Source organism: Myotis lucifugus, unplaced genomic scaffold, assembly GCF_000147115.1.
Source record: "Myotis lucifugus unplaced genomic scaffold, Myoluc2.0 scaffold_376, whole genome shotgun sequence".
Classification (NCBI taxonomy): Eukaryota; Metazoa; Chordata; class Mammalia; order Chiroptera; family Vespertilionidae; genus Myotis; species Myotis lucifugus.
Window position 1 is genome coordinate 266,302 of NW_005871424.1, and position 18,896 is coordinate 285,197.

The window sequence follows — 18,896 nt, forward strand, 5'->3', positions numbered from 1 at the left end:
TTTTTTGAGAGTGTAAGGGAGGGAAGGAGAGAGAGAGGGAGAGAAACATCAATGTGAGAGAGACACATCGATAGGTTGCCTCCCACATGTGCCCCGACCGGGGCCAGGGATTGAACCGGCAACCCAGGTACATGGGCCGATGCTCTAACCACTGAGAAAAACCAGCCAGGGCAAGCCTTCATTTTATGATTGTGACTATGACATGGAAGCAACTCGCAAAATATCTCTGGTGGGTTCTTACGGGATGTGGGTTGTTATGGTGATGGCCAGGCCTGATCTGAAAGAGGACTAAAAAGAAACCACCTGTGAAGTGGGGAAAAGAAAAGCATTATCTCTCTGTGCCTAAAGGAATGATGCTCCCTTGAGGATAGGGTAGGAGCTGGCAAACTTTTTTTGTAAAGGCCCAGATTTTCAGTTTTGCAGGCCATACCATCTGTCACAGCCATTCAACTCTATCGTTATAGCATAAAGACAGCCACAGATGTTATGTAATCAAATGGGTGCCAATAAAGCTTTATTTACAAAAACAGGCTGTGGGTCAGATTTGATGCATGGACTACAGTTTTCCAACCCCTGACTTAGGGCATTGCCTGTTCCCACGATGCTGTGGGGATTCTGGAGCATCAATAAAAATGCTCTAAGATTCTGTAAGCCAAACCAAGTTATGTCTTTCTAAATTACCCAGGAGGCACAGGGGAAGGTTCTGTACATTAACAGCCATGAAGCATGATGATGATGATGACGGAGAGAAGGAGGAGGAGGAGGAAGAAGAGGAGTTGACAACGACAAGGTGACACCATCACAGATTTCTCTGGACGGAATAGGCTGCCAATGGCAAACCCAAGGCCATGATAAAGGAGATTCTTGCGAACCCAAAATTGGGTTTATTGGTCACTCCATTCTGGTTGGCTCTTCTTGCTGGGTTTACCCTGCAGCAGGAAGGATTTAGAGTCTATACAAGAAAGAACTAGCTGGCCACCATGGTTGGATTTTATATATATATATCTTGTCCCTTCCAGACACTTAGACAACAATCATAAATAGCCTTGCTTGGGATTTGATTTACACCGGACGCCTTTGGGTTCTGCCATTCCCAAGCTGCTCTTGCTCTGGCATCCCTGCTGAGGTCCCCGGGACAGACAGACCCCTGGGACACGCAGTGGGTACCTTCCCAGCATAGTGGATGATGGAGAACTCGGTTTTGTCCTTGAGCTGCTTGGGCTTCTGGAACTTGGGGTGGTTGCCCTGCTCTGAGCACAGCTTCTCCACGAAGGACTTGTCTGTGGCTTTGGGGAACCAGCACTCCTCGTCCAGCAGGGCGAGCACGCCTGGAGGGTTGTTCTGTGGAGGACAAGCAGGGCAGATCACAGCCAGGGCTCAAGCCTCAGGCTTGCCACCCAAACACACGCACAGGCAGCTCCCTAGCTCTCATACCATATCTGCCTACATATAAAGACGGATTTACACCCTCTTTATTTTGGTTCCCTCCCTGCAAAATATATCCCCAAATTACCATGTGTCCAATGGACCAGCATTGGGGATATAAGGGCAAGCACCACCAACAGAACATGTTTGCTGCTGCCCCCTAGTGGGGAGCACATGCAACATCACAAAGATTTCACACCTTGCTTTATATATACACTAGTGTGCCGGTGCACGGATTCGTGCACATTGAAAGGAAATTAATTAGAAGAAATATTTTAATATCGCTATTCACCCTTTCTATATAGTAGAAGCATCAACCAAATTCATGATTGACAATGACAGATCAAAACACACCCGTGTGATTGGCACCGGCGAGAGCTTCATATGAATCATCATGCGCGAATCAATTTAGCCTTTTATAGATATAGAATAACTTGCTTAATTACCTGCTTTCTGATTTAGCTAAACTTTTCCAGCCCAGTGAAGCACCCCAACTTCTCTTTCAGGTAATTGTCAGCAACACAGCAGTAAATATCAACATGAAGCAGATTATTATTGTAGATCACACAGGGAGAACAAAGGGTAAAATATTTAACTGCAGCAGTGTTTGACTATGTTTTGTGCAGTGAGAAAACCTGAAGTAATTTTCAAGTTCCACCATTTCTTACTTCTTTTCAGTTGGGTCAAATTTCTAAACTTTCTAAATCTCCTTTTTCCCGCTAATGAAAAGAAAATAGGATTCTACTGAGTCTCCTATCTACCTACTCCAGGACTTCTGTGAGGATCAAATGAGATGAGGCATGGGAAAACGCTTCACAAACATTTGGCTAAAGTGTAAAATGTTTGCATCTGGCTATAAAGCAAATCGGGTTCCTGGGCTGAAGAAACTCCAAGGAGGCTAGTTGCTAGGGAGAGGAGGCCGGGTGTTGCTACGTGACGTCATTACCCGGCACCCACAGCGACCATTTCCGGGCTGGGCTGGGCTGTGGGATGCATTTTGCGCCATGGGGTCTTGGCAGCGTTGGCTGCGATTTGGTGGGGTGTCATTCTGGGGGTGGTGGGGGAAGCTGAGTGTTGGTTTGCCGAGTGTTGGTTTGTTGGCGCCAGGTCCGTGGTGCCGTTTAGTTTTAAATGGCCAGTGCGCGTCATGGCAGCTCCTGCATTAAGCGTCTGCCCCCTGGTGGTCAGTGCACGTCATAGCTACCGGTCAGACAGACGGACACTTAGCCTTTTATATATATAGATTCACCTCAGGATTCCTTTTAGTAAAGCGCCTCCCTGTGGGAGGCAGTCTAAACTAAGGTGTCAAGAGCACAGCCTTATTTGCAAATGCCATTCATTCTGCTGGAATGGTCTTCACCTTTTGGACTCAGAATTGGGAAGTGCTTCCCCCTGCTCTGTGCAGTCATTCTCCACTCTGGCTTTATCAGGATGGTTCACTTGCTTTGTCTGTCTGGTTCTATTGCCCGCTCCTCCAGGAGGGCAGGGACCAAGTTCATCTCATTCACGGTTACATCCCTAACCCCTAAAGACGGGCCCAGCACATAGTAGGTGCTCAGTAAATAGTCATTCAACAATTATCTATTGGGCATCTACTACGTGCATGGTTCTAGGAGCTTGGGATGCATCAGGGAACAAAACAAAGGCTCCTGACTTTGTAAATAAATGAATGGGAAAGAGGGGAAGGAAGGGAGGGGAGGGAAGGGAAGGAAAGAGGAAGGAAGGGAGGGAGGAAAAGAGAAATAAAAAAAGAAAATACCTTTGCTTTAAAATGTGGGGTAAGGGAAAGTGTGATTGAGCCCACAAGGACTCAGTGCTGGGGGAAGCGTGCACACGCGGAGCGGGCAGGGTCCACATGCCGCCGCAGGAGGTCACACGCGCATGCGAGTGTGACGTGGGCCCTCACCGGCCGCTCGATGAGCTCGATGCAGGGCTGCAGGTCGAGCCCGAAGTCGATGAAGTTCCACTCGATGCCCTCGCGCTGGTACTCCTCCTGCTCCAGGATGAACATGGTGTGGTTGAAGAGCTGCTGCAGCTTCTCGTTGGTGTAGTTGATGCACAGCTGCTCGAAGGAGTTCACCTGAGCACAGGACAGCGAGGGGGCCGTGAGCATCATGGATGAAGGCAGGGGGCTCGGGGCCCTGAAGAGAAGCTCCGCCCTGAAGAGAGCCCCAGGGCCTGCCACCCTTTCCACCAGAGCCCGCTCTGCCATTTCAGCACCCCGAGAGGGCTGAGGCCCCAACAACGGCTGCCTACAGGTCATGGGGGGCTGGCAAAATGGACCCACTCTCCTGTCACGTGGTCTACATACACATTGCTTTCAGGATGCGTATCTCCTCCATCTGCACAATGATTTGTGGAAAGAATAACCGTGTAAGGTATTTTATCACCCCCATTTTGCAGATGTAGAAACCGAGGCTCGGAGAGGGAGTAGATAGGTTTGGGAATATCTGTCAATCTCCAGCCTTCCCCTCTCATTGATAATGTCCCTCTAACCCATGGCTGTGAGATCCAGTAGCCATGCGGCACCACATGAACTAAGGCAAGACCCTGGAAATAGTGCTCAATGCCAAGATTTTGGTGAGACCAACCCCGGGGAGTCTGAGTCCATGAGACTCAATGCCAAGATTTTGGTGAGAACTGGCTGGGACTGTGGTAAACAGCTGGAACTGGCTGCAGCTGCCAAGGCTGCCGAGAGCCGTTGAGAGCGGTGGCAGTGATCTTGCCACCAGGAGGGGAGACTATGTGAGAACAGGGTCCAGGTGGGGAGATGGCAGGGGACCAGGTCCTGCTTGTCTGACGGGGCCTTCTCAGTTTCACAAACCAATGCATCCCCTGCTGGATTTCTGTCTCTTCCACCCTCAAGGTCAGCCTCCCACCCTACAGTAGCCATCTGCCTGCCTTTCTCCAAAATGATGCATTCTCCGAGGGGAAGCTTCACCCCGGAGAGCCACGTCCATGGCTGCTGTCATCCCACCACACTGTACCTCAAAGATCTCAAATCCAGCAATGTCCAGGATTCCCAGGAACGAAGCCCCTTGCCGGTGGGTCTTGTCCAGGGCTTTGTTCACACGGCTGAGTATCCAGCGGAAAAGGCGCTCATACGTGGCCTTGGCCAGAGCCTCCATGGCAAAGTCTGCCTGTGGGGGGAGCGAGGGAACACGGTTACGCCCATGGGCTGCGTTTTCACATGAACCCAGCTGATGGCTCAGAGTTTTATTCTTCTCCTACTTATAGTAAGTCCTTAAAAAGCCAACAAAAAAGGAAATGGCCCCATCTCTGCAGAAAGCACCAGTGAGGGATAGCCAGCTCAGACCTAAGGAATGACTTGGGATAAGTAAACACTCCCTGTGAGAGGGACCTGGCACAGAGGGGCCATGCAGAGGTGGTCAGTCCTGCCTCTAGAAAGGGCACACAGGCATTTCAAAATCTCTTAGGTCAGGCCTGGTCCCTACAACTAAGAGATCAAGATGAGGTCATGGGTGAGGGACTCTGCTGTTCTTGTTCAGTGTTGTGTTTTCAAAACCTGACGGGGGACTTTGAATGTTCTAGTATTGGATAGATGAGGGACGAAGATATGGACAGAGGGAAGGGAAGATGGATGAATGGATTGATAACATATAAATGGGTGAAAACATGGATGGAAAGATAAATGAATGGATGAGTAAGTGGATAGGTGGATGGGTGAATGGATGGATAAATGATGGATGGATGGACACAATGTGAACAGATAGATGAATGCATGGATGGAGAAATGAAGGGATGAATGAGTGGATAAGTGGGGAGATGAATAGATGGATGGATGGATAAATGAATGGATGAGTGGAGAGATGAATAGATGGATGAACATATGGATAAATGCATGGCTGGGTGATGGCTGGCTGGCTGGCTGGCTGAATGTGAGATCCTGCAGGAATAAAGAGCAAGCGCATCCTTACCTGTTCTTTTGTCTGAGCTTTCTGTACCACATCACGCCCGACTTTTATACGTGGGGTGAGGACGGCTCTGGTGAAATCCGTCACATTAATTCCCATGAGGTGACAAACTTTCTGAGCAGCTGGGTGGAGAAAACAAGCATATTAAGTGCATCACAAAGAGAAGGCTTGGGGACTAAACACATTGCATGGATATTTGCATAGACATTGGTGTGTTTTTGGTTGTTGTTGTTTTTCGGTGGTTGTTGTTATTGTTGTTTTGGAGAGATGGATTCCCATAACTTGCCATGTTGGGGAGTGTAACACATAAGCAGTGAACACAGCATAAAGAAGTCCTAAGAACTGCTGTGATCCATCACCCCACCCCCAATGTATCGCTCAGAGGCTATGACAGGCTGGGATGGAGGTATGCTCCAACTGCCGGATGTTCCAGGTTCAAGCCCTCACCCCTTCCCACGTCCTAGCCAGGTGATTATGGAAAAGGCTTTCAACTTCCTGGAGTCTTGTTTTTCTTGGCTTGTAGAAAGAGTCAGCTATTTGGTGCTCTGTGGGGTTGTAACAGGGTTAAATGAGGTAAGATATGGAAAGGGCCTGACATATAGTCAACTATTCCATGAATGCTTCCAAGAGACGTCCTTCAGCCTTGTTTGTAGTGACAAAATATTGGAAACACCTTAAATCCATTCATATGGGAGCAGACAAACATACCATGGTATTTTCATAAGATGGAACACCAAATAGCAGTTAAAGGATGCTCTCTCTCTCTCTCTCTCTCTCTCTCTCTCCCCACCCCCCAGTGGTTCTCAACTAGGGGTGATTTTGCCCCCAGGGGATGGACATTTGGTAAAGTCTGGAAACTTTTTTGGTTGTCACTTTAGGTCTTGCCACTACTGAGAAACCCTGATCTAGACAATGGTGAATATAGAATAGGAAAAAAATCAAGTCGAAGAATGATATCTTTAGTGTGATATCATTTATACAAATAAAAACACTCACAAAGCAACTTTCTATACCGTTCTACTACGTGTGAGCGAACGTATACAGATGAGGCTGAAGGGTGTGTAGTGAGGAACAATTGTGGTTGCCAGGAGGCGCGGGGAGAGAACGCAGCTGGGAGAACAAGGGATGTCACTGTGTCTGCACATCTATGCTGCTCTGTTTCATTTTAAAGACAAAGCCGTATTAGAAAATATTCTCAAACGTCAGTTCTGGATGGTGGGCTCGTGGATTCTTGTTATATGTCTATTTCTGTATTTAAAAGCATTTTCTAAAAAAAAAAAAATCCCCGTTAACATGAAGACTAGTGTTGCGTGATAGTCTGCACATGCAAGGCGGGTGATAGAATAGAGTGGTTTTGGGATGATCCCCCATCTCTTTGCAAGGGTGCTTTGGGGTTTCTCTTTCCTTGAAGGTCTCTCTCTGAGTGTGAAGCCCTATAACGTGCCATACTGGGGAGTGTAACACAGGAAACTTCTGACAGGTCTCAGGGAAGGTAAGCTCCGGGGATTTGCAAAAGCAACACAACATGCAGCCTGCGGCTAGTGTGGGGGCCACGGTGGGAGCTGAGCTGGGAACCTACGTTATCCTTTTGGCTCAGCCACCAACAAGCACGGAGGTAGCCTGGCGGTCTTTTCAAAACACAAAATGCTGCTTATTTGTCAGATTCACACACAAAAATACAGGATGCCCAGTTAAACTTGAATGTCAGCTAAACAACAAACACTTTTTTTCGTATTGGAATTACATTACAGAATTATAATATACACAGAATATAGAATTATATCCCCAACATTACCGAGGACATGCTTATATCAAGTGTGTTTGTGGTTTATCTGACACTCAGGTTTAACGGGCATCTTCTATTTTATCTGGCGACTGTTCGCCGGGAAGCTTGGGTGAGGTCTGTCTCCCCAGCAGGACCACAGGTGCCGTAAGAAATGGCTGTCCCTGTCTTGTTTCCCTCCCTATCTCAGGGCCGGGCATACAGTTCGTGCTGGAAAGTATGTTAAACAGAACATGTGTGGGGGGGTTCGAGTTGATGCTCCCTCAGGATCCTCCCTGATCTTTCCTCCCACACTCTGGTTCAGGCATTTCCCACCGTAGGACTTCCGCAGTGAGAAGTGTGAAGAGAGAGAGAAGTCAGTGAAAGTAGCTTAGCGGAGCTCTTGTGACGGCCCCAAGTCACCTCGTCCAGAGACTGGGTGTGACCCTCCCTCCCGCACCCGCGCCATCAGTTCCTGGGCAGAGGAGGCCCCACCTGTGTTGTCCGGCATGGACGCCTGGTCTGTGTTCCTCTCCTTCTTGAAGACGATATTGCCCAGCTGCAGGACGGACGACACCACCTTCAGGATGGCTGGGGGGAGGAGAGAGAGCAGACAACACACAGCCGTCAACACCACGGTGCTCTGGAGGTCTGGCGTCTAAACACCCTTGGGCAGCTGCACCTTTCTCCTAAAGAGAGTCAATTCTGAGCTTTCAGGAGAAAGCCAAATTTCCCCAACCCCCTGCTAATGAGGGGGGAAAACATTTTGAAATGACTGCTGAAAACTGTGTGCTACAATGGAATACCATACTGGGTAGCCGGGGTTGGCAAACTGCAGCCCAGGGACCACATCCAGCCCATTGCCTGCCATTTTAAATAAAGTTTTATTGAAACACAGCCGCACTCGTTCACTGGCATGCTTCGACGACAGAGTTGAAAAGTTGCAACAGAGACTGTACAGCCGCATGGGCTAAAATATTCACTATCTAGCCTTTACAGAACACGTCTGCCAGCCCCTGCCCCTGCTATGTAGCAAGGAGAATGAATGATTTACTACTAAAAACAACACAACAGCTGTAGCTCACAAACACAAATGCTAAAGAAAAAGACACGAAATGCAACAAGAACATACCATATAAGGCCATTTATGAAAAGTTCAAGAACAGGCAAACTATGCTGTTAGGAATCAGATTAATTATTCTTGATTGGGGGAAGCTGCTAGAAGGAACGTAAGGGAGCGGGTGGTGTTCTCTTATTTAAAATGGGAGCTAGTTGCACAGGTGTGTTCAATCTATAAAAATTAATCGAATGTACACTTATGGCATACACAACTTCCTACATGTAAATTATATGTCAATAAAAGCTATTTAAGAAATAAAACCAAACTCTATATTTCCCAACATATACTGGCTGGGTGTGCAAGATGTTCAAGGTAGGATGAAGAAGGGAACATTTCCCCCCACTTGTTGTCCAGGTGTCTCCAGACAAAACACTGTGTTCCCAGACCCTTGAATCCTTCTGACTCCATACTCAGGCCATGTTACTGTTAAAATGGGTTCTGTGTTTGAAACCCCGTAAAACCATGGGTTACTGGAGAGTGGGGACTGTCCTATCATCTTTGTATTCCCAAAGCCTAATCCAGGGTCTAGACACACATGGGGAGGCAGGTGAGATGGACGGAGGATGGATAATAGATAGAAGATGAATGACGGATCAATGGATGGATTGAAGACTGGATAATGGACAGAGGAATCGATGGACTGATGTATGTATGGGTGAATGAATGGAACAATGGATGGAAGGAAGATGAATGATGGATGGGTGATTGGATGGATGGATGGAGGATTAATGCAAATGAGTGGCTCAGTGCAAATTGCCCAGGACTTCCAAGAAGAAATCATTGTGTTCTAGGAATAAATCCTAGAGTGCCAGCCTTCTCTGGGTCCTCGGGCCAAGCTGGAGTGACAGCCCTTCACAACAGCTGCCCTCATACCTTAGGGACCCAGGCCCAGCTCAGCAAAAGGCCTGGCTGCTGGCCGATCACCCACCCGTTTTCTCCCATCACCACTGCAGAATGTGAACAGTGCTGTGGACCAGGCACTGCTAAGGCAGTTTCGTTTACCAATAATGTATGAAAGGGGCTTTGTAAACTGTCCAGTGCTATACTCATGGCTTGTAAACTGCGGATCTAAACTAGGGATCGCTGACAGGCCTGCAGAGCCCAGGGAAGCAGCCTAACTCAGGGTTTCTCAACCCTGGCCCTAGTGTAGGGGCATGGCTGTACCATGTTTAGCCGCATCCCTGGTCTCTAACCACTAGATGTCAGTAGTGCTCCCCTTACAGAGTTACGACAACCAAAACTATCTCCAGATTCTGGAAGACGTCCCCCCAGGGGAGCCAACTCCCCTTAGTTGAGAACCACTGGTCTAAATGAACAAAGGGGACTGTGGGGACTCTTGGGCGCCATAACCCCACCTGAAGGGGAACTGCTTGGCCAATGCAAGCTTGGCTATGGGAGAGGAAGCCCAGTGCTAACAGACTTCTGATCTTTGCAGAGATAACAAAAGGCAATTTTTAAAAATTTATATGTGGTGGAGGCCAACCTCTCCTGTGGGTCCAGGAGCCAGCAGTTTGCACGTTCTGGTACAGATAACGTGCTCATGACAGAACGGCGGCCACTCTCCGGCCACAGGAGATGAACCAACTGAAAGAGCTGGTGGACAGGAAAGTGGCGATCTGGAGGGGCTACAGAAATGGCGAGGGTGCTGAGGGCAGGCAGCCTGGGGCGGGGGTTGAAAACAGGTCCCCGGGAGTTATGAAGTCCCTAGTGCGAACCCTGGCTCTGCCTCTCTGAGCCTCAGCTTCCCTATCTGCAAAATGGAGATGGAGACAGTAGCACCTGCTTTGTGACGTCTGTCAGGAGAGATGATCAACAAGGGGCCTGCCCCAGTGGGTGCTAAATAATGGCAGCCACCTGTAGTGGGTTTAACAGTACACCCCCCCCCCCAAAGATATGTCCATCCGGAATCTTTGAATGTGACCTTATATGGAAAAAAGATCTTTGCAGATTTAATTAAGTATCTTAAATGAGATCACCTTGGATTAACCTGGTGGCACTAAATCCAATGACAAGTGCCCTGGAAACACAAGAGGAAGCACAGTGGGAGGTGATATGCCAAGGGAGGCTGAGATGGGAGTGATGTGCCGACTGGCTGAGGAGCACCAGGAACCAGGAGACAGACATGGGCTGGATTCTCCCTAACGGCCTCCAGAAGGAACCAACCCTGCTGAGACCTTGATTTTGGACTTCCAGCCCCCGGAACTGAGAGAGAATAAATTCCCATTGCTTTAAGCCACCCAGTTTGTGGTGACTTGTTACAGCAGCCACAGGAAACTAATACACCATTCATCATTACTGAGGCATAAAAAGTGGGTTTCCAACACATGGCATGTGTACTGCCAGGGGCACACAGGACAGGCAATCTTAGGTGGCATGGGAAATTTATTAAACATTTTAATAGTTAGGTATTTATTCTAATTTATTGGAAATAATAAAACCAAGGCATACAATTAGTGATTTTACAGAAATTGTTAAGACAAAGCCCAGAGCAGATGAGCTGTAGAAATCCACCTCTTCATAAAAATATTCTGCCAACAATACAGATGGAACCCGGAGGTAGCATCAATGACTGAAGTCTGGGAAATGGATCTAGTCTGTGCCTGGGGGTGTCTGGGGGCCAGTGGCCAGGCCTGTCCTTAGCAGCTGTGTGGCCTGAAGTTTTGCCATCTGAAGGCCCATAAAAACTCCCACCTCATGGGACTGTCATGAGGATTAAATGTGTCTAAACATGGTCAGTGTTCAATAAATATTATTGCTATTATGTCATACTAGAGGCCCGGTGCACAAATTCGTGCATGGGTGGGGTCGGCAGCCTGCCCCCATGGGGGCCAATAGGGGCAGAGGGGGCGGATCGGGGGTGGGGCCGGCCAGGGGGAGGGGCCACAGGCAGTTGGGGGGGGGCGATCGGGGCCCCGATCAGCTGGGTGCGTCATAGTGACCAGTTGTTCCGGTTGCTTGGCTTTTATATACATAGATTATTATTCCAGTCCTACACTGTTGCTAGCTCTCTGTGACCTGGGGCGAGTATGCCTCCCCCACTGAGCTCCGGGAAACAGAGGGGCATGGTCACCTGAGTCTTATGAAGCTCTAGGGCTCGAGCCTCACCCCTTATGCCCACCCCCATTCTCCTTCAGCCTCTTTGTGAAGGGTTGGGAGTAGCTCTAAATTTATAACTGGGATTGATGTACAAATAGTCTAAGTCCATGTCCTGTGGACCTCAATCATTCCCACACCCTCATCTTAATGCTTGCTCTACCTGCATACTATCTGCTCCATTATTTCCTTAACATTTTTCTTTACATCCGCTTACTTCTCTTTCTTTAGATTTATGTTAATAGGAAACTAGCTCTATCTTAAGTAAAAAATGAGCTTCCCTTGCCGTAAGTACATAGCAACTATAACAATAAAAAATGTTATCAAATTCTAGCAAGGTGCGGGGCCTGGGCTCTACTCTTGGGGTTAAAAGGGAGATTTGCAAGTATCAGAGAGGAGCTGATGACCTAGTAGGTGCCAAACTGCTACTTCCTCTTTGAAAGTCATCTGAAAAATTGAAGGGAGCAGGGAAGGGAACTATGTCACATGGTGGGATTCTGAATCATCGATAATGATGTGAGTCTGCATTTTAGAATATACTAGGCTCCCACCAGCCCTGGGTACCAAACCATGACTCTGATACAGAATTTTAAGAGTTTAAAGGACAAAAACCACCTTCCCACAGACAAACGCAGAGCACAGCAAGTCACAAAATAGGGCTTGGGAGTCCACAAGACCCGAGGGTGAGTCCCAGCTCCACCAGTAACTCGCTGTGTGTCCTTGGGCAAGTTCCTTCACTTCTCTGTGCCCAGTTTCCTCTGCAAATCTGGGATAACAGCAGCCACTTGATAGAGTTGTTGTGATTAAATAATGCATATAAAGCACTTAGTATATTGCTTTGTCCCCTGATATCTTCACTTTAAATACAAGCATTTCCATATAAGCCAATGTTTTTCTAAAACAATTTCAATAGCCCCATCATTCTACTTAATAAGGTCAAACAATAATTTAATAAATCTTCTATCAATCAATATTTTAGTGTGTTCCAGTTTTTTATTATTCAAATAAAACTGGACATGGTACATTAAAAAGGGGGGGGTGGATTTAGCAAATGCTTGGCACATAGCAAGTACTGAATCATTAGTTGCATTTGTCTAAAGCAAAAGATTAGAAGCAAAACTGATTCATGTCCCAAATAAAATGAATTATTCTTGGAGAGCCCAGGTCATTCAGAAAGGGATGTTAACCTTGGATTCTGATATGGAACCCTGGCCAAAATCCACAATCACCGTCCATTTGTCAACTGACCCATGGAACCTTCTTTTTCTGGGCCCCCATTTATCTCAAGAGGAACTGCCCCTCCCTATTGCTGCGTTTCAGCAACCTTAGCGCTATTCTGGGGCTCCGAAGGGGCGTGGGAAGGAAGGGAAATTTTCCACAATCCTGCCCTGGTGTTCCCAAAAGAGAATAACCTTGAACACTGGGGCACATCTAACCCAGAAGGAAAAGTGCTTCTTGAAGCACAGTGTGGAGACCAAGGGTATCTCTTTGAGCTGCCCTATTCTCAAGGGCAAGTGTGTCTCTTGGTCGGTGGTTGATGACATCCTATATAATAAAAGCCTAATATGCAGATCAACCAAACGGTGGAACAACCATTCGCTATGACATGCACTGACCACCAGGGAGCAGACGCTCAACACAGGAGCTGCCCCCTGGTGGTCAGTGTGCTCCCACAGGGGGAGCACCGCTCAGCCAGAAGCCGCACTCACAGCTGGTGAGTGCAGCGGTGGTGGTGGGAGCCTCTCCGGCCTCCACTGCAGGCGGGCGGTAAGGAGGGAGGGATCCTAGACTGTGAGAGCCCCGGGCTGTGAGAGGGATGTCTGACTGCTGCCTTATATCCGATCCCCCTGGGGATCGGGCCTAAGCCAGCAGGCGGACATCCCCCGAGGGGTCCCAGACTGCAAGAGGGCTCAGGCCGGGCTGAGGGACTCCCCCTCCCCCAGTTAATCAATATTGGTCTATCACCAGACTGGCTTACCAGGAAGAGCCCGAATAAACCCACCACCTCAATTATTCCCTGTCCCATATCCTCTGCCCACATGTTCTTGAGGAGGCCAACTACCTCTCTACCTCCAGGTCCAAGAACAGAACAGAGACCTAAGCTACTCAGAGCTTTCCACACCCTGGCTACAATGAGTAGCTCAGGTATAACAACATCACCCTAGGGCAACCAATAAGAGTCAATGAGACTCCATTGAGGAACTCAATCAGACAATCCACTCTGCTCTTTTCTGTTTGACATAAATCCAGAGGATCTAAGGGCTGGAGCTGCAGCAACCATTTGCTGCCAAGACACTACAGCCTACCTAAAGTCAATGTTGTTGAAAGACCAAGTTCTAGAGACAACCTTTGCACCCCTAGAATTAACTGTACCTGAACCCAGTGTCCCTGAACTTTTCAGCGCTATGAGTGAATCATTTTCCTTTTTGCTGAAGACAATTTTGGGTCACTTGTAACTGAAAGAGCCCTAATTTATGCAGCCACTTTTTAAAAACACCAACAAACCACCTACAGTAATATTCATTTTCATTCTCCTGTTTTGTTAGGGGGAAGGGGCGTTGGGGAATTTAGAGAACAGAAATGTGTCCTGACCGGAGAAGAGTCCCTAACTGATTCCCGTGGAACCGAGAGCAAGAATCCAGGTCCCCTCGCCAGCCCCCGTCTCAAGGTGTGAAGACTTACACAGCTGCTCGTCTTCATTGAAGCCCATGATGCCCATGGCCTCCAGGGTTTCCTGGAACATCTCATCGTCCTGGGCAGCTGGGATGGGCACATAGCCATTGGAGAGGAACGTGTAGTTGCTGAAGCCCTCCAAAAGCAAGTCACCTGGAAGGAGGGGAAGATGGGGTGTGGTCAGGAAGGCACACAACTACTTTGAACAGGAGACTGGAATCTGGTAGAGGGTCTGGACCATCACAGTTTCTGTCCCCTTCCTTCTGCATCATCCCATAGACGGCTTCTCCAGTCACCACTGGACTCCTACAGCGGGGCAGGGTATGCACTGCCCAGGGTACCCTGAAATGCAGCCTTGGCTCCACCGGCTGAGCCATGACCCCTGACATGGGGTTGCACTGACCCGGAAGGAGGGACACCTTTATCTCAATTTCCCAAAGGCACCCTGCCTTCAGGAACACAGGTGTCTGGAAAGTTAGATCACTCTTTATCCGTCCATTTATTAAATTTTATAAAATACAATCATATATGCACATGAATTTTTAAAATCAATTACTACCAAAAGGTCCCACCCCTTCTCCGACTCTCACCCCACAATAATTGCTTTTATCTCTTTTAGCTGTTTCTTCTGGTAGTTACCATGATCTCTACATATAATAAGCTTACTGTACGTAATGTGATGTTTCTATATCATATATAATAGGATATTTCTGAATATGTCAAAATTAGATATTATCTATTGCCTTCCTACCATGGTGGATAAAGACTGAGCTCTCTTACACCATCCTCCCTCTCCACTAACTATTTCCAGTTGAATCAGTAGATAAGGTTTATGTCAGGGGTTGGCAAATCTGGTCTGCTGGTTGTTTCTGTACATAAAGTTTTATTGGAACACAGCCACTTCTATTCCCAGTCTACTGGCTATGGCTGCTGTCCTACTACAAAGGCAGAGTTGAGTAGTTGTGACAAAACCGTATGGTCTGCAAAGCCTAAAATATTTACTACCTGACCCTTTAGCAAAAACATTTGCCAACTCCTTGCTTATATGGTTACATCTATTTAACATCGTTTTCTGTAAGGTCATGGTTACATACCTTTGTACCTCAGCCACCATACTTTTCTCCCCCCCAATTTCTAACTGCTTCTTTTTCTTGCTTTTATAACACCCTCCAAGACATCAAGTGTCCTCTTCCAGATCAACCCTTAATTAGGCTGGGAAGGGAAGTCAGTGAGATACTTTTATTTTAAAACAGAGGTCTTTCATGGGTCAAGTCACTTGGAAGCTACTTGATCAACTCAAGGTTAAATTGACCCAAGACACCAGTTAACTCAAGCCCTTGGATTAACTGAAATGCCTGATTAAAGTCACAAGGAATTTGGGTCTCTGCCAAGACCTCATTATCCAGACTATGGATACATTTAAAATAATTTATTTTCTCTCAACACCTAACCTCTTCCAAGATCTACCATCAAGAATACACATGGTTCCTGGGAATCTTAGCTGCTAGCCTCACCCTTACCTAATTTCGGGAAGACCAGCAACAGAGCACAAAACTAGAACCCAAGTTACCAAACAACCAAACTGTTGACTTTGGTGCTAAATAGAAGAAAGGATGTAAACATTTCTCCCTGGGCCACCCCATAGTGTAACTATTAATTTACCTATTTGTGGGTGTATAGCATCCATTCAGCATGCCCCCTTTAATCCAAAATTCCTCCAGACCATCAAGCATCAAGAAGAAACAATGAATACTGCCCCCTCTAGTGGTGGCATATCGCAATATACCGAATTCTTAACCTAAATAACTAAAGGGAGCCACAAAAATGATGGGAAGTAAAGTTTGTATTGTTTCCCTAAAGTTTTAGTCTTAAACTTATCACTAGAATGTAGACTGTATCATGTACCTATATTTATTCGTATGTTCCTTTCTCAGCGAGGCGATTTATATATTCTTTTAAGAATTAGTAGAAAACTACATGTTGAGAATGTATCACTTCCTAACGGCAGAAAGCATAAACTTTTTATGGAAAACAATATTTTCCCTAGAACAGAGGTCAGCACACCTCCTATTTTTGTAAATAAAGTTTTACGGGAATACAGCTGTGTTTATGTATTGCCCTTGGCTGCTTTTCCATTGTGTACAATGGCAGAACCCAGTAGCTGTGACAGAAACCATGTGGCCTGCAAAAAAGCCTAAACGATTTACTATTTAGTCCCTTTCAGAAAGTTTGTGAAACCCTGTGCCCTACAAAGACCACTTCAAAAGTCACTTTCAAAACATATAAAGTGCTTAGTCCCACCTCCCCTCCAAATTCCTTAAAACATTGTATCTTATATACTTGCAAGTTTTATGAACTGACAAATACAGCCATTGTCTCTCTCCCTTCCTGGAAGGCATAGATTGTGTCTAATTGAACTCGACGTCTCCAGGTCTAATTGGAATTAATTATCTAATGCCTAATTGGACTCGATGTCTACGTCACATAGTAGGTGCTCAGTAAATGAGAACACCTGAACAAAAGCCACACTCACCCTCTGAAAGGAGATGACGAACGATGCATCCGCCACCCAAAGATACAGTTCTTTCCCTGGAAGGATCTCAGGCTGTTTTAATAGCCGATCAACGGGCCCCGGATGATGTTGACGGGAAGGGCTGAAACCTCCCAACACGCATCCTCGCCAGTCACTTACTTTTCATCTTCTCCTTGGCTCCAGCAATCATATAGTAAAAGATGTGGAACGTCCTCTCGTCCTTGGCTTGGCGAATCGCCCGCGACTTTTCTAGCAGATCTGGTTTGGGAGGAGTTAAGAATTCTGGGGATACCATGGGTGTGCCCCTTGCAGGAACCCAACCTTCTTCCCCAGTCCCTGTTGCACGAGGTGCTGGAGGGAAAACCTCCAGGACCAGGGAAAGGCTCCCCAGAGGGTTCTGAAGAGCCGTACTGACGGGCCGAGTCAAGCCACCCACCCTGACTCACCCGGGCCAACCTTCTGGTTCTGGCTCAGGGATCCAAAATGAGACCACTGGGTGCAGCCACAGTCCCCAGCCCAGAGAGAAGTGAGGGGAACAGAGGGAGAAGGAACAGCATAAAAAGACAGGAGTCCAAAGACCCCAACAACCATCACCGACTCCCCTTCCGTAGAGTGAGCTGTCTTTAGATGCTACAGAGTAAAAATAATTACCCTCTCTATGCTTTAGTAATCTCTGTTCCGTTTTACACGCATTGTCTCATTTAAGCTTCACAAACCCTCCTAGGAAGGACGTATGAATAATATTTGCATTTTCCACATAAAGAAACTGCAGCTCCAGGAGGAACATTTCCCAGGAGAGGGCACAGCTGGGAAGTGGCCAAGCTAGGTGAGGGCCGAAACACCAAGCCAAGGGCCTGGGCTTCACAGAGTGGGTGCCGGCCCTGGCGGGCTGGGTGACCGTGACCCAGAGAACTGGCCTTGGAAGAGAGACTGCAAACCCTGCCAGTTAGTCTAAGGAGAGCTGTCCTGCTATGGCTGGGGTGGGGTTCCGGGTGGGGGTGGGCAGCTGGGCATGGAGACCATTGAGGATGGTGGGGAAGGGCAGATGGGTGGCTGGGCTGTTGTACCAGATGGAATAAAGAGACCATAAGTCGCCTCTCATGGGCTCTAAGCAAAGGTTAACTAACCACAACATCACAGCCACCATGAATCAGAGGCTCACTTCAGGCCAAGCACCGTGTGAAGGGCCGTGCACGTCATTTCATTCAACCACAATTCAAGTACAGTGCCACAGGTAGGTGCTGCCATCATTCCCACTTTACAGGTGGCAAAACTGAGGCTTGGAGAGGTTAAGAGACTCGCCCAAGCCCCGCAGCTCATATGGCAGAGCTGAGACCTGGACCCAGACCCATGCCATTCCAAAGCCTACCCTGTTATCCAGGGCACCAAATGCAACCACAACACTCCCCCTGGGTCCTGTCAGTGCCAAACAAACGGTCCACAAGCAGCCATGAAAAGATAATACCCGTGAGCCCGCGCGGCGCCTGTAATGCTGCTACGTTGATCAGTTACTAAACCCCAGATGTGGTCCCCAAGTCCAGAAACTTCTAACTGGGCTCCGCTTCACCATCCAGATTCTCCAGAGATGCTCTGTGCGGCCGGTGCAGCATGACCGTTCCCCTGGGAAAGCTCGATTGCTGCCCGTTTCCTGTCTGTGGGCTGGAGCTGGTCACAGAGCAGCTCTCTAAGAACAAGAGGCCTGGGATTGGCCTTGGACCATGGCTTGATAAGGATGGAGTGAAGTTCACACACTAGCCAAGACTCAGCCAGCCCTTACCCTATTCCTGGCATGGTTCCGAGAGCTTTGCGTAAGTTAATTCACTTTATTCTTCCCATACCTCTACGAGGTAGGTATACTATTTCCATCCCCACTTCACTGGTGCAGCACAGAGAAGGTGAATAACTGGCCCAAGGTCACTCAGCTAGGGAGAGGCCAACCCAGAGTCAAATGCTGGCTCTTTGGGGTTCAAACCCTGGACGGCCACACCACAATGCTTGCTACTAAGGGAGAAGGCCCCAGGGTCTGAGGGTTTTGAGGGACGGAACCCTGGGGACAGAGGGGCAGCTCCGGTGCCTTTCTGGGGCCCCCTCAGGCTCTGCAGGAGGTTGGCTGGGCGGGGCTCCCACGGGGCCCAGGCTCAGCAAAGGATACACGTCTCAATGTTGGCTCCCACGATGTAACCGGTGACGTCGAAGTTGATGCGGATGAATTTGCCCTGCAGAACAGGAAAGCACAGGAAATGGTCAGTTCCCCGGCCTCAGCCCCTCACCCGTTCCTGCAGGCAAGTGGGCAGGGAGATGGCAGGGAGCATTCGGGGGACCCCACAGCCTCAGAGTCTCAGAGGGAACTGGTTG

The 18,896-nt window shown here is 48.0% G+C and overlaps 1 protein-coding gene across 1 annotated transcript in view; it reads right to left on the reverse strand.

Moving 5' to 3' along the window:
- The window catches only part of MYH11 (myosin heavy chain 11), a 113,291-nt gene that overhangs the window by 30,989 nt on the left and 63,406 nt on the right, over positions 1–18,896 (reverse strand). The window contains 8 exon segments of the mRNA XM_014467049.2: positions 1,168–1,341; positions 3,332–3,505; positions 4,413–4,565; positions 5,364–5,482; positions 7,618–7,713; positions 14,018–14,161; positions 16,701–16,799; positions 18,694–18,757. Of these exon segments, the coding sequence (XP_014322535.1) occupies positions 1,168–1,341; positions 3,332–3,505; positions 4,413–4,565; positions 5,364–5,482; positions 7,618–7,713; positions 14,018–14,161; positions 16,701–16,799; positions 18,694–18,757 (1,023 nt within the window).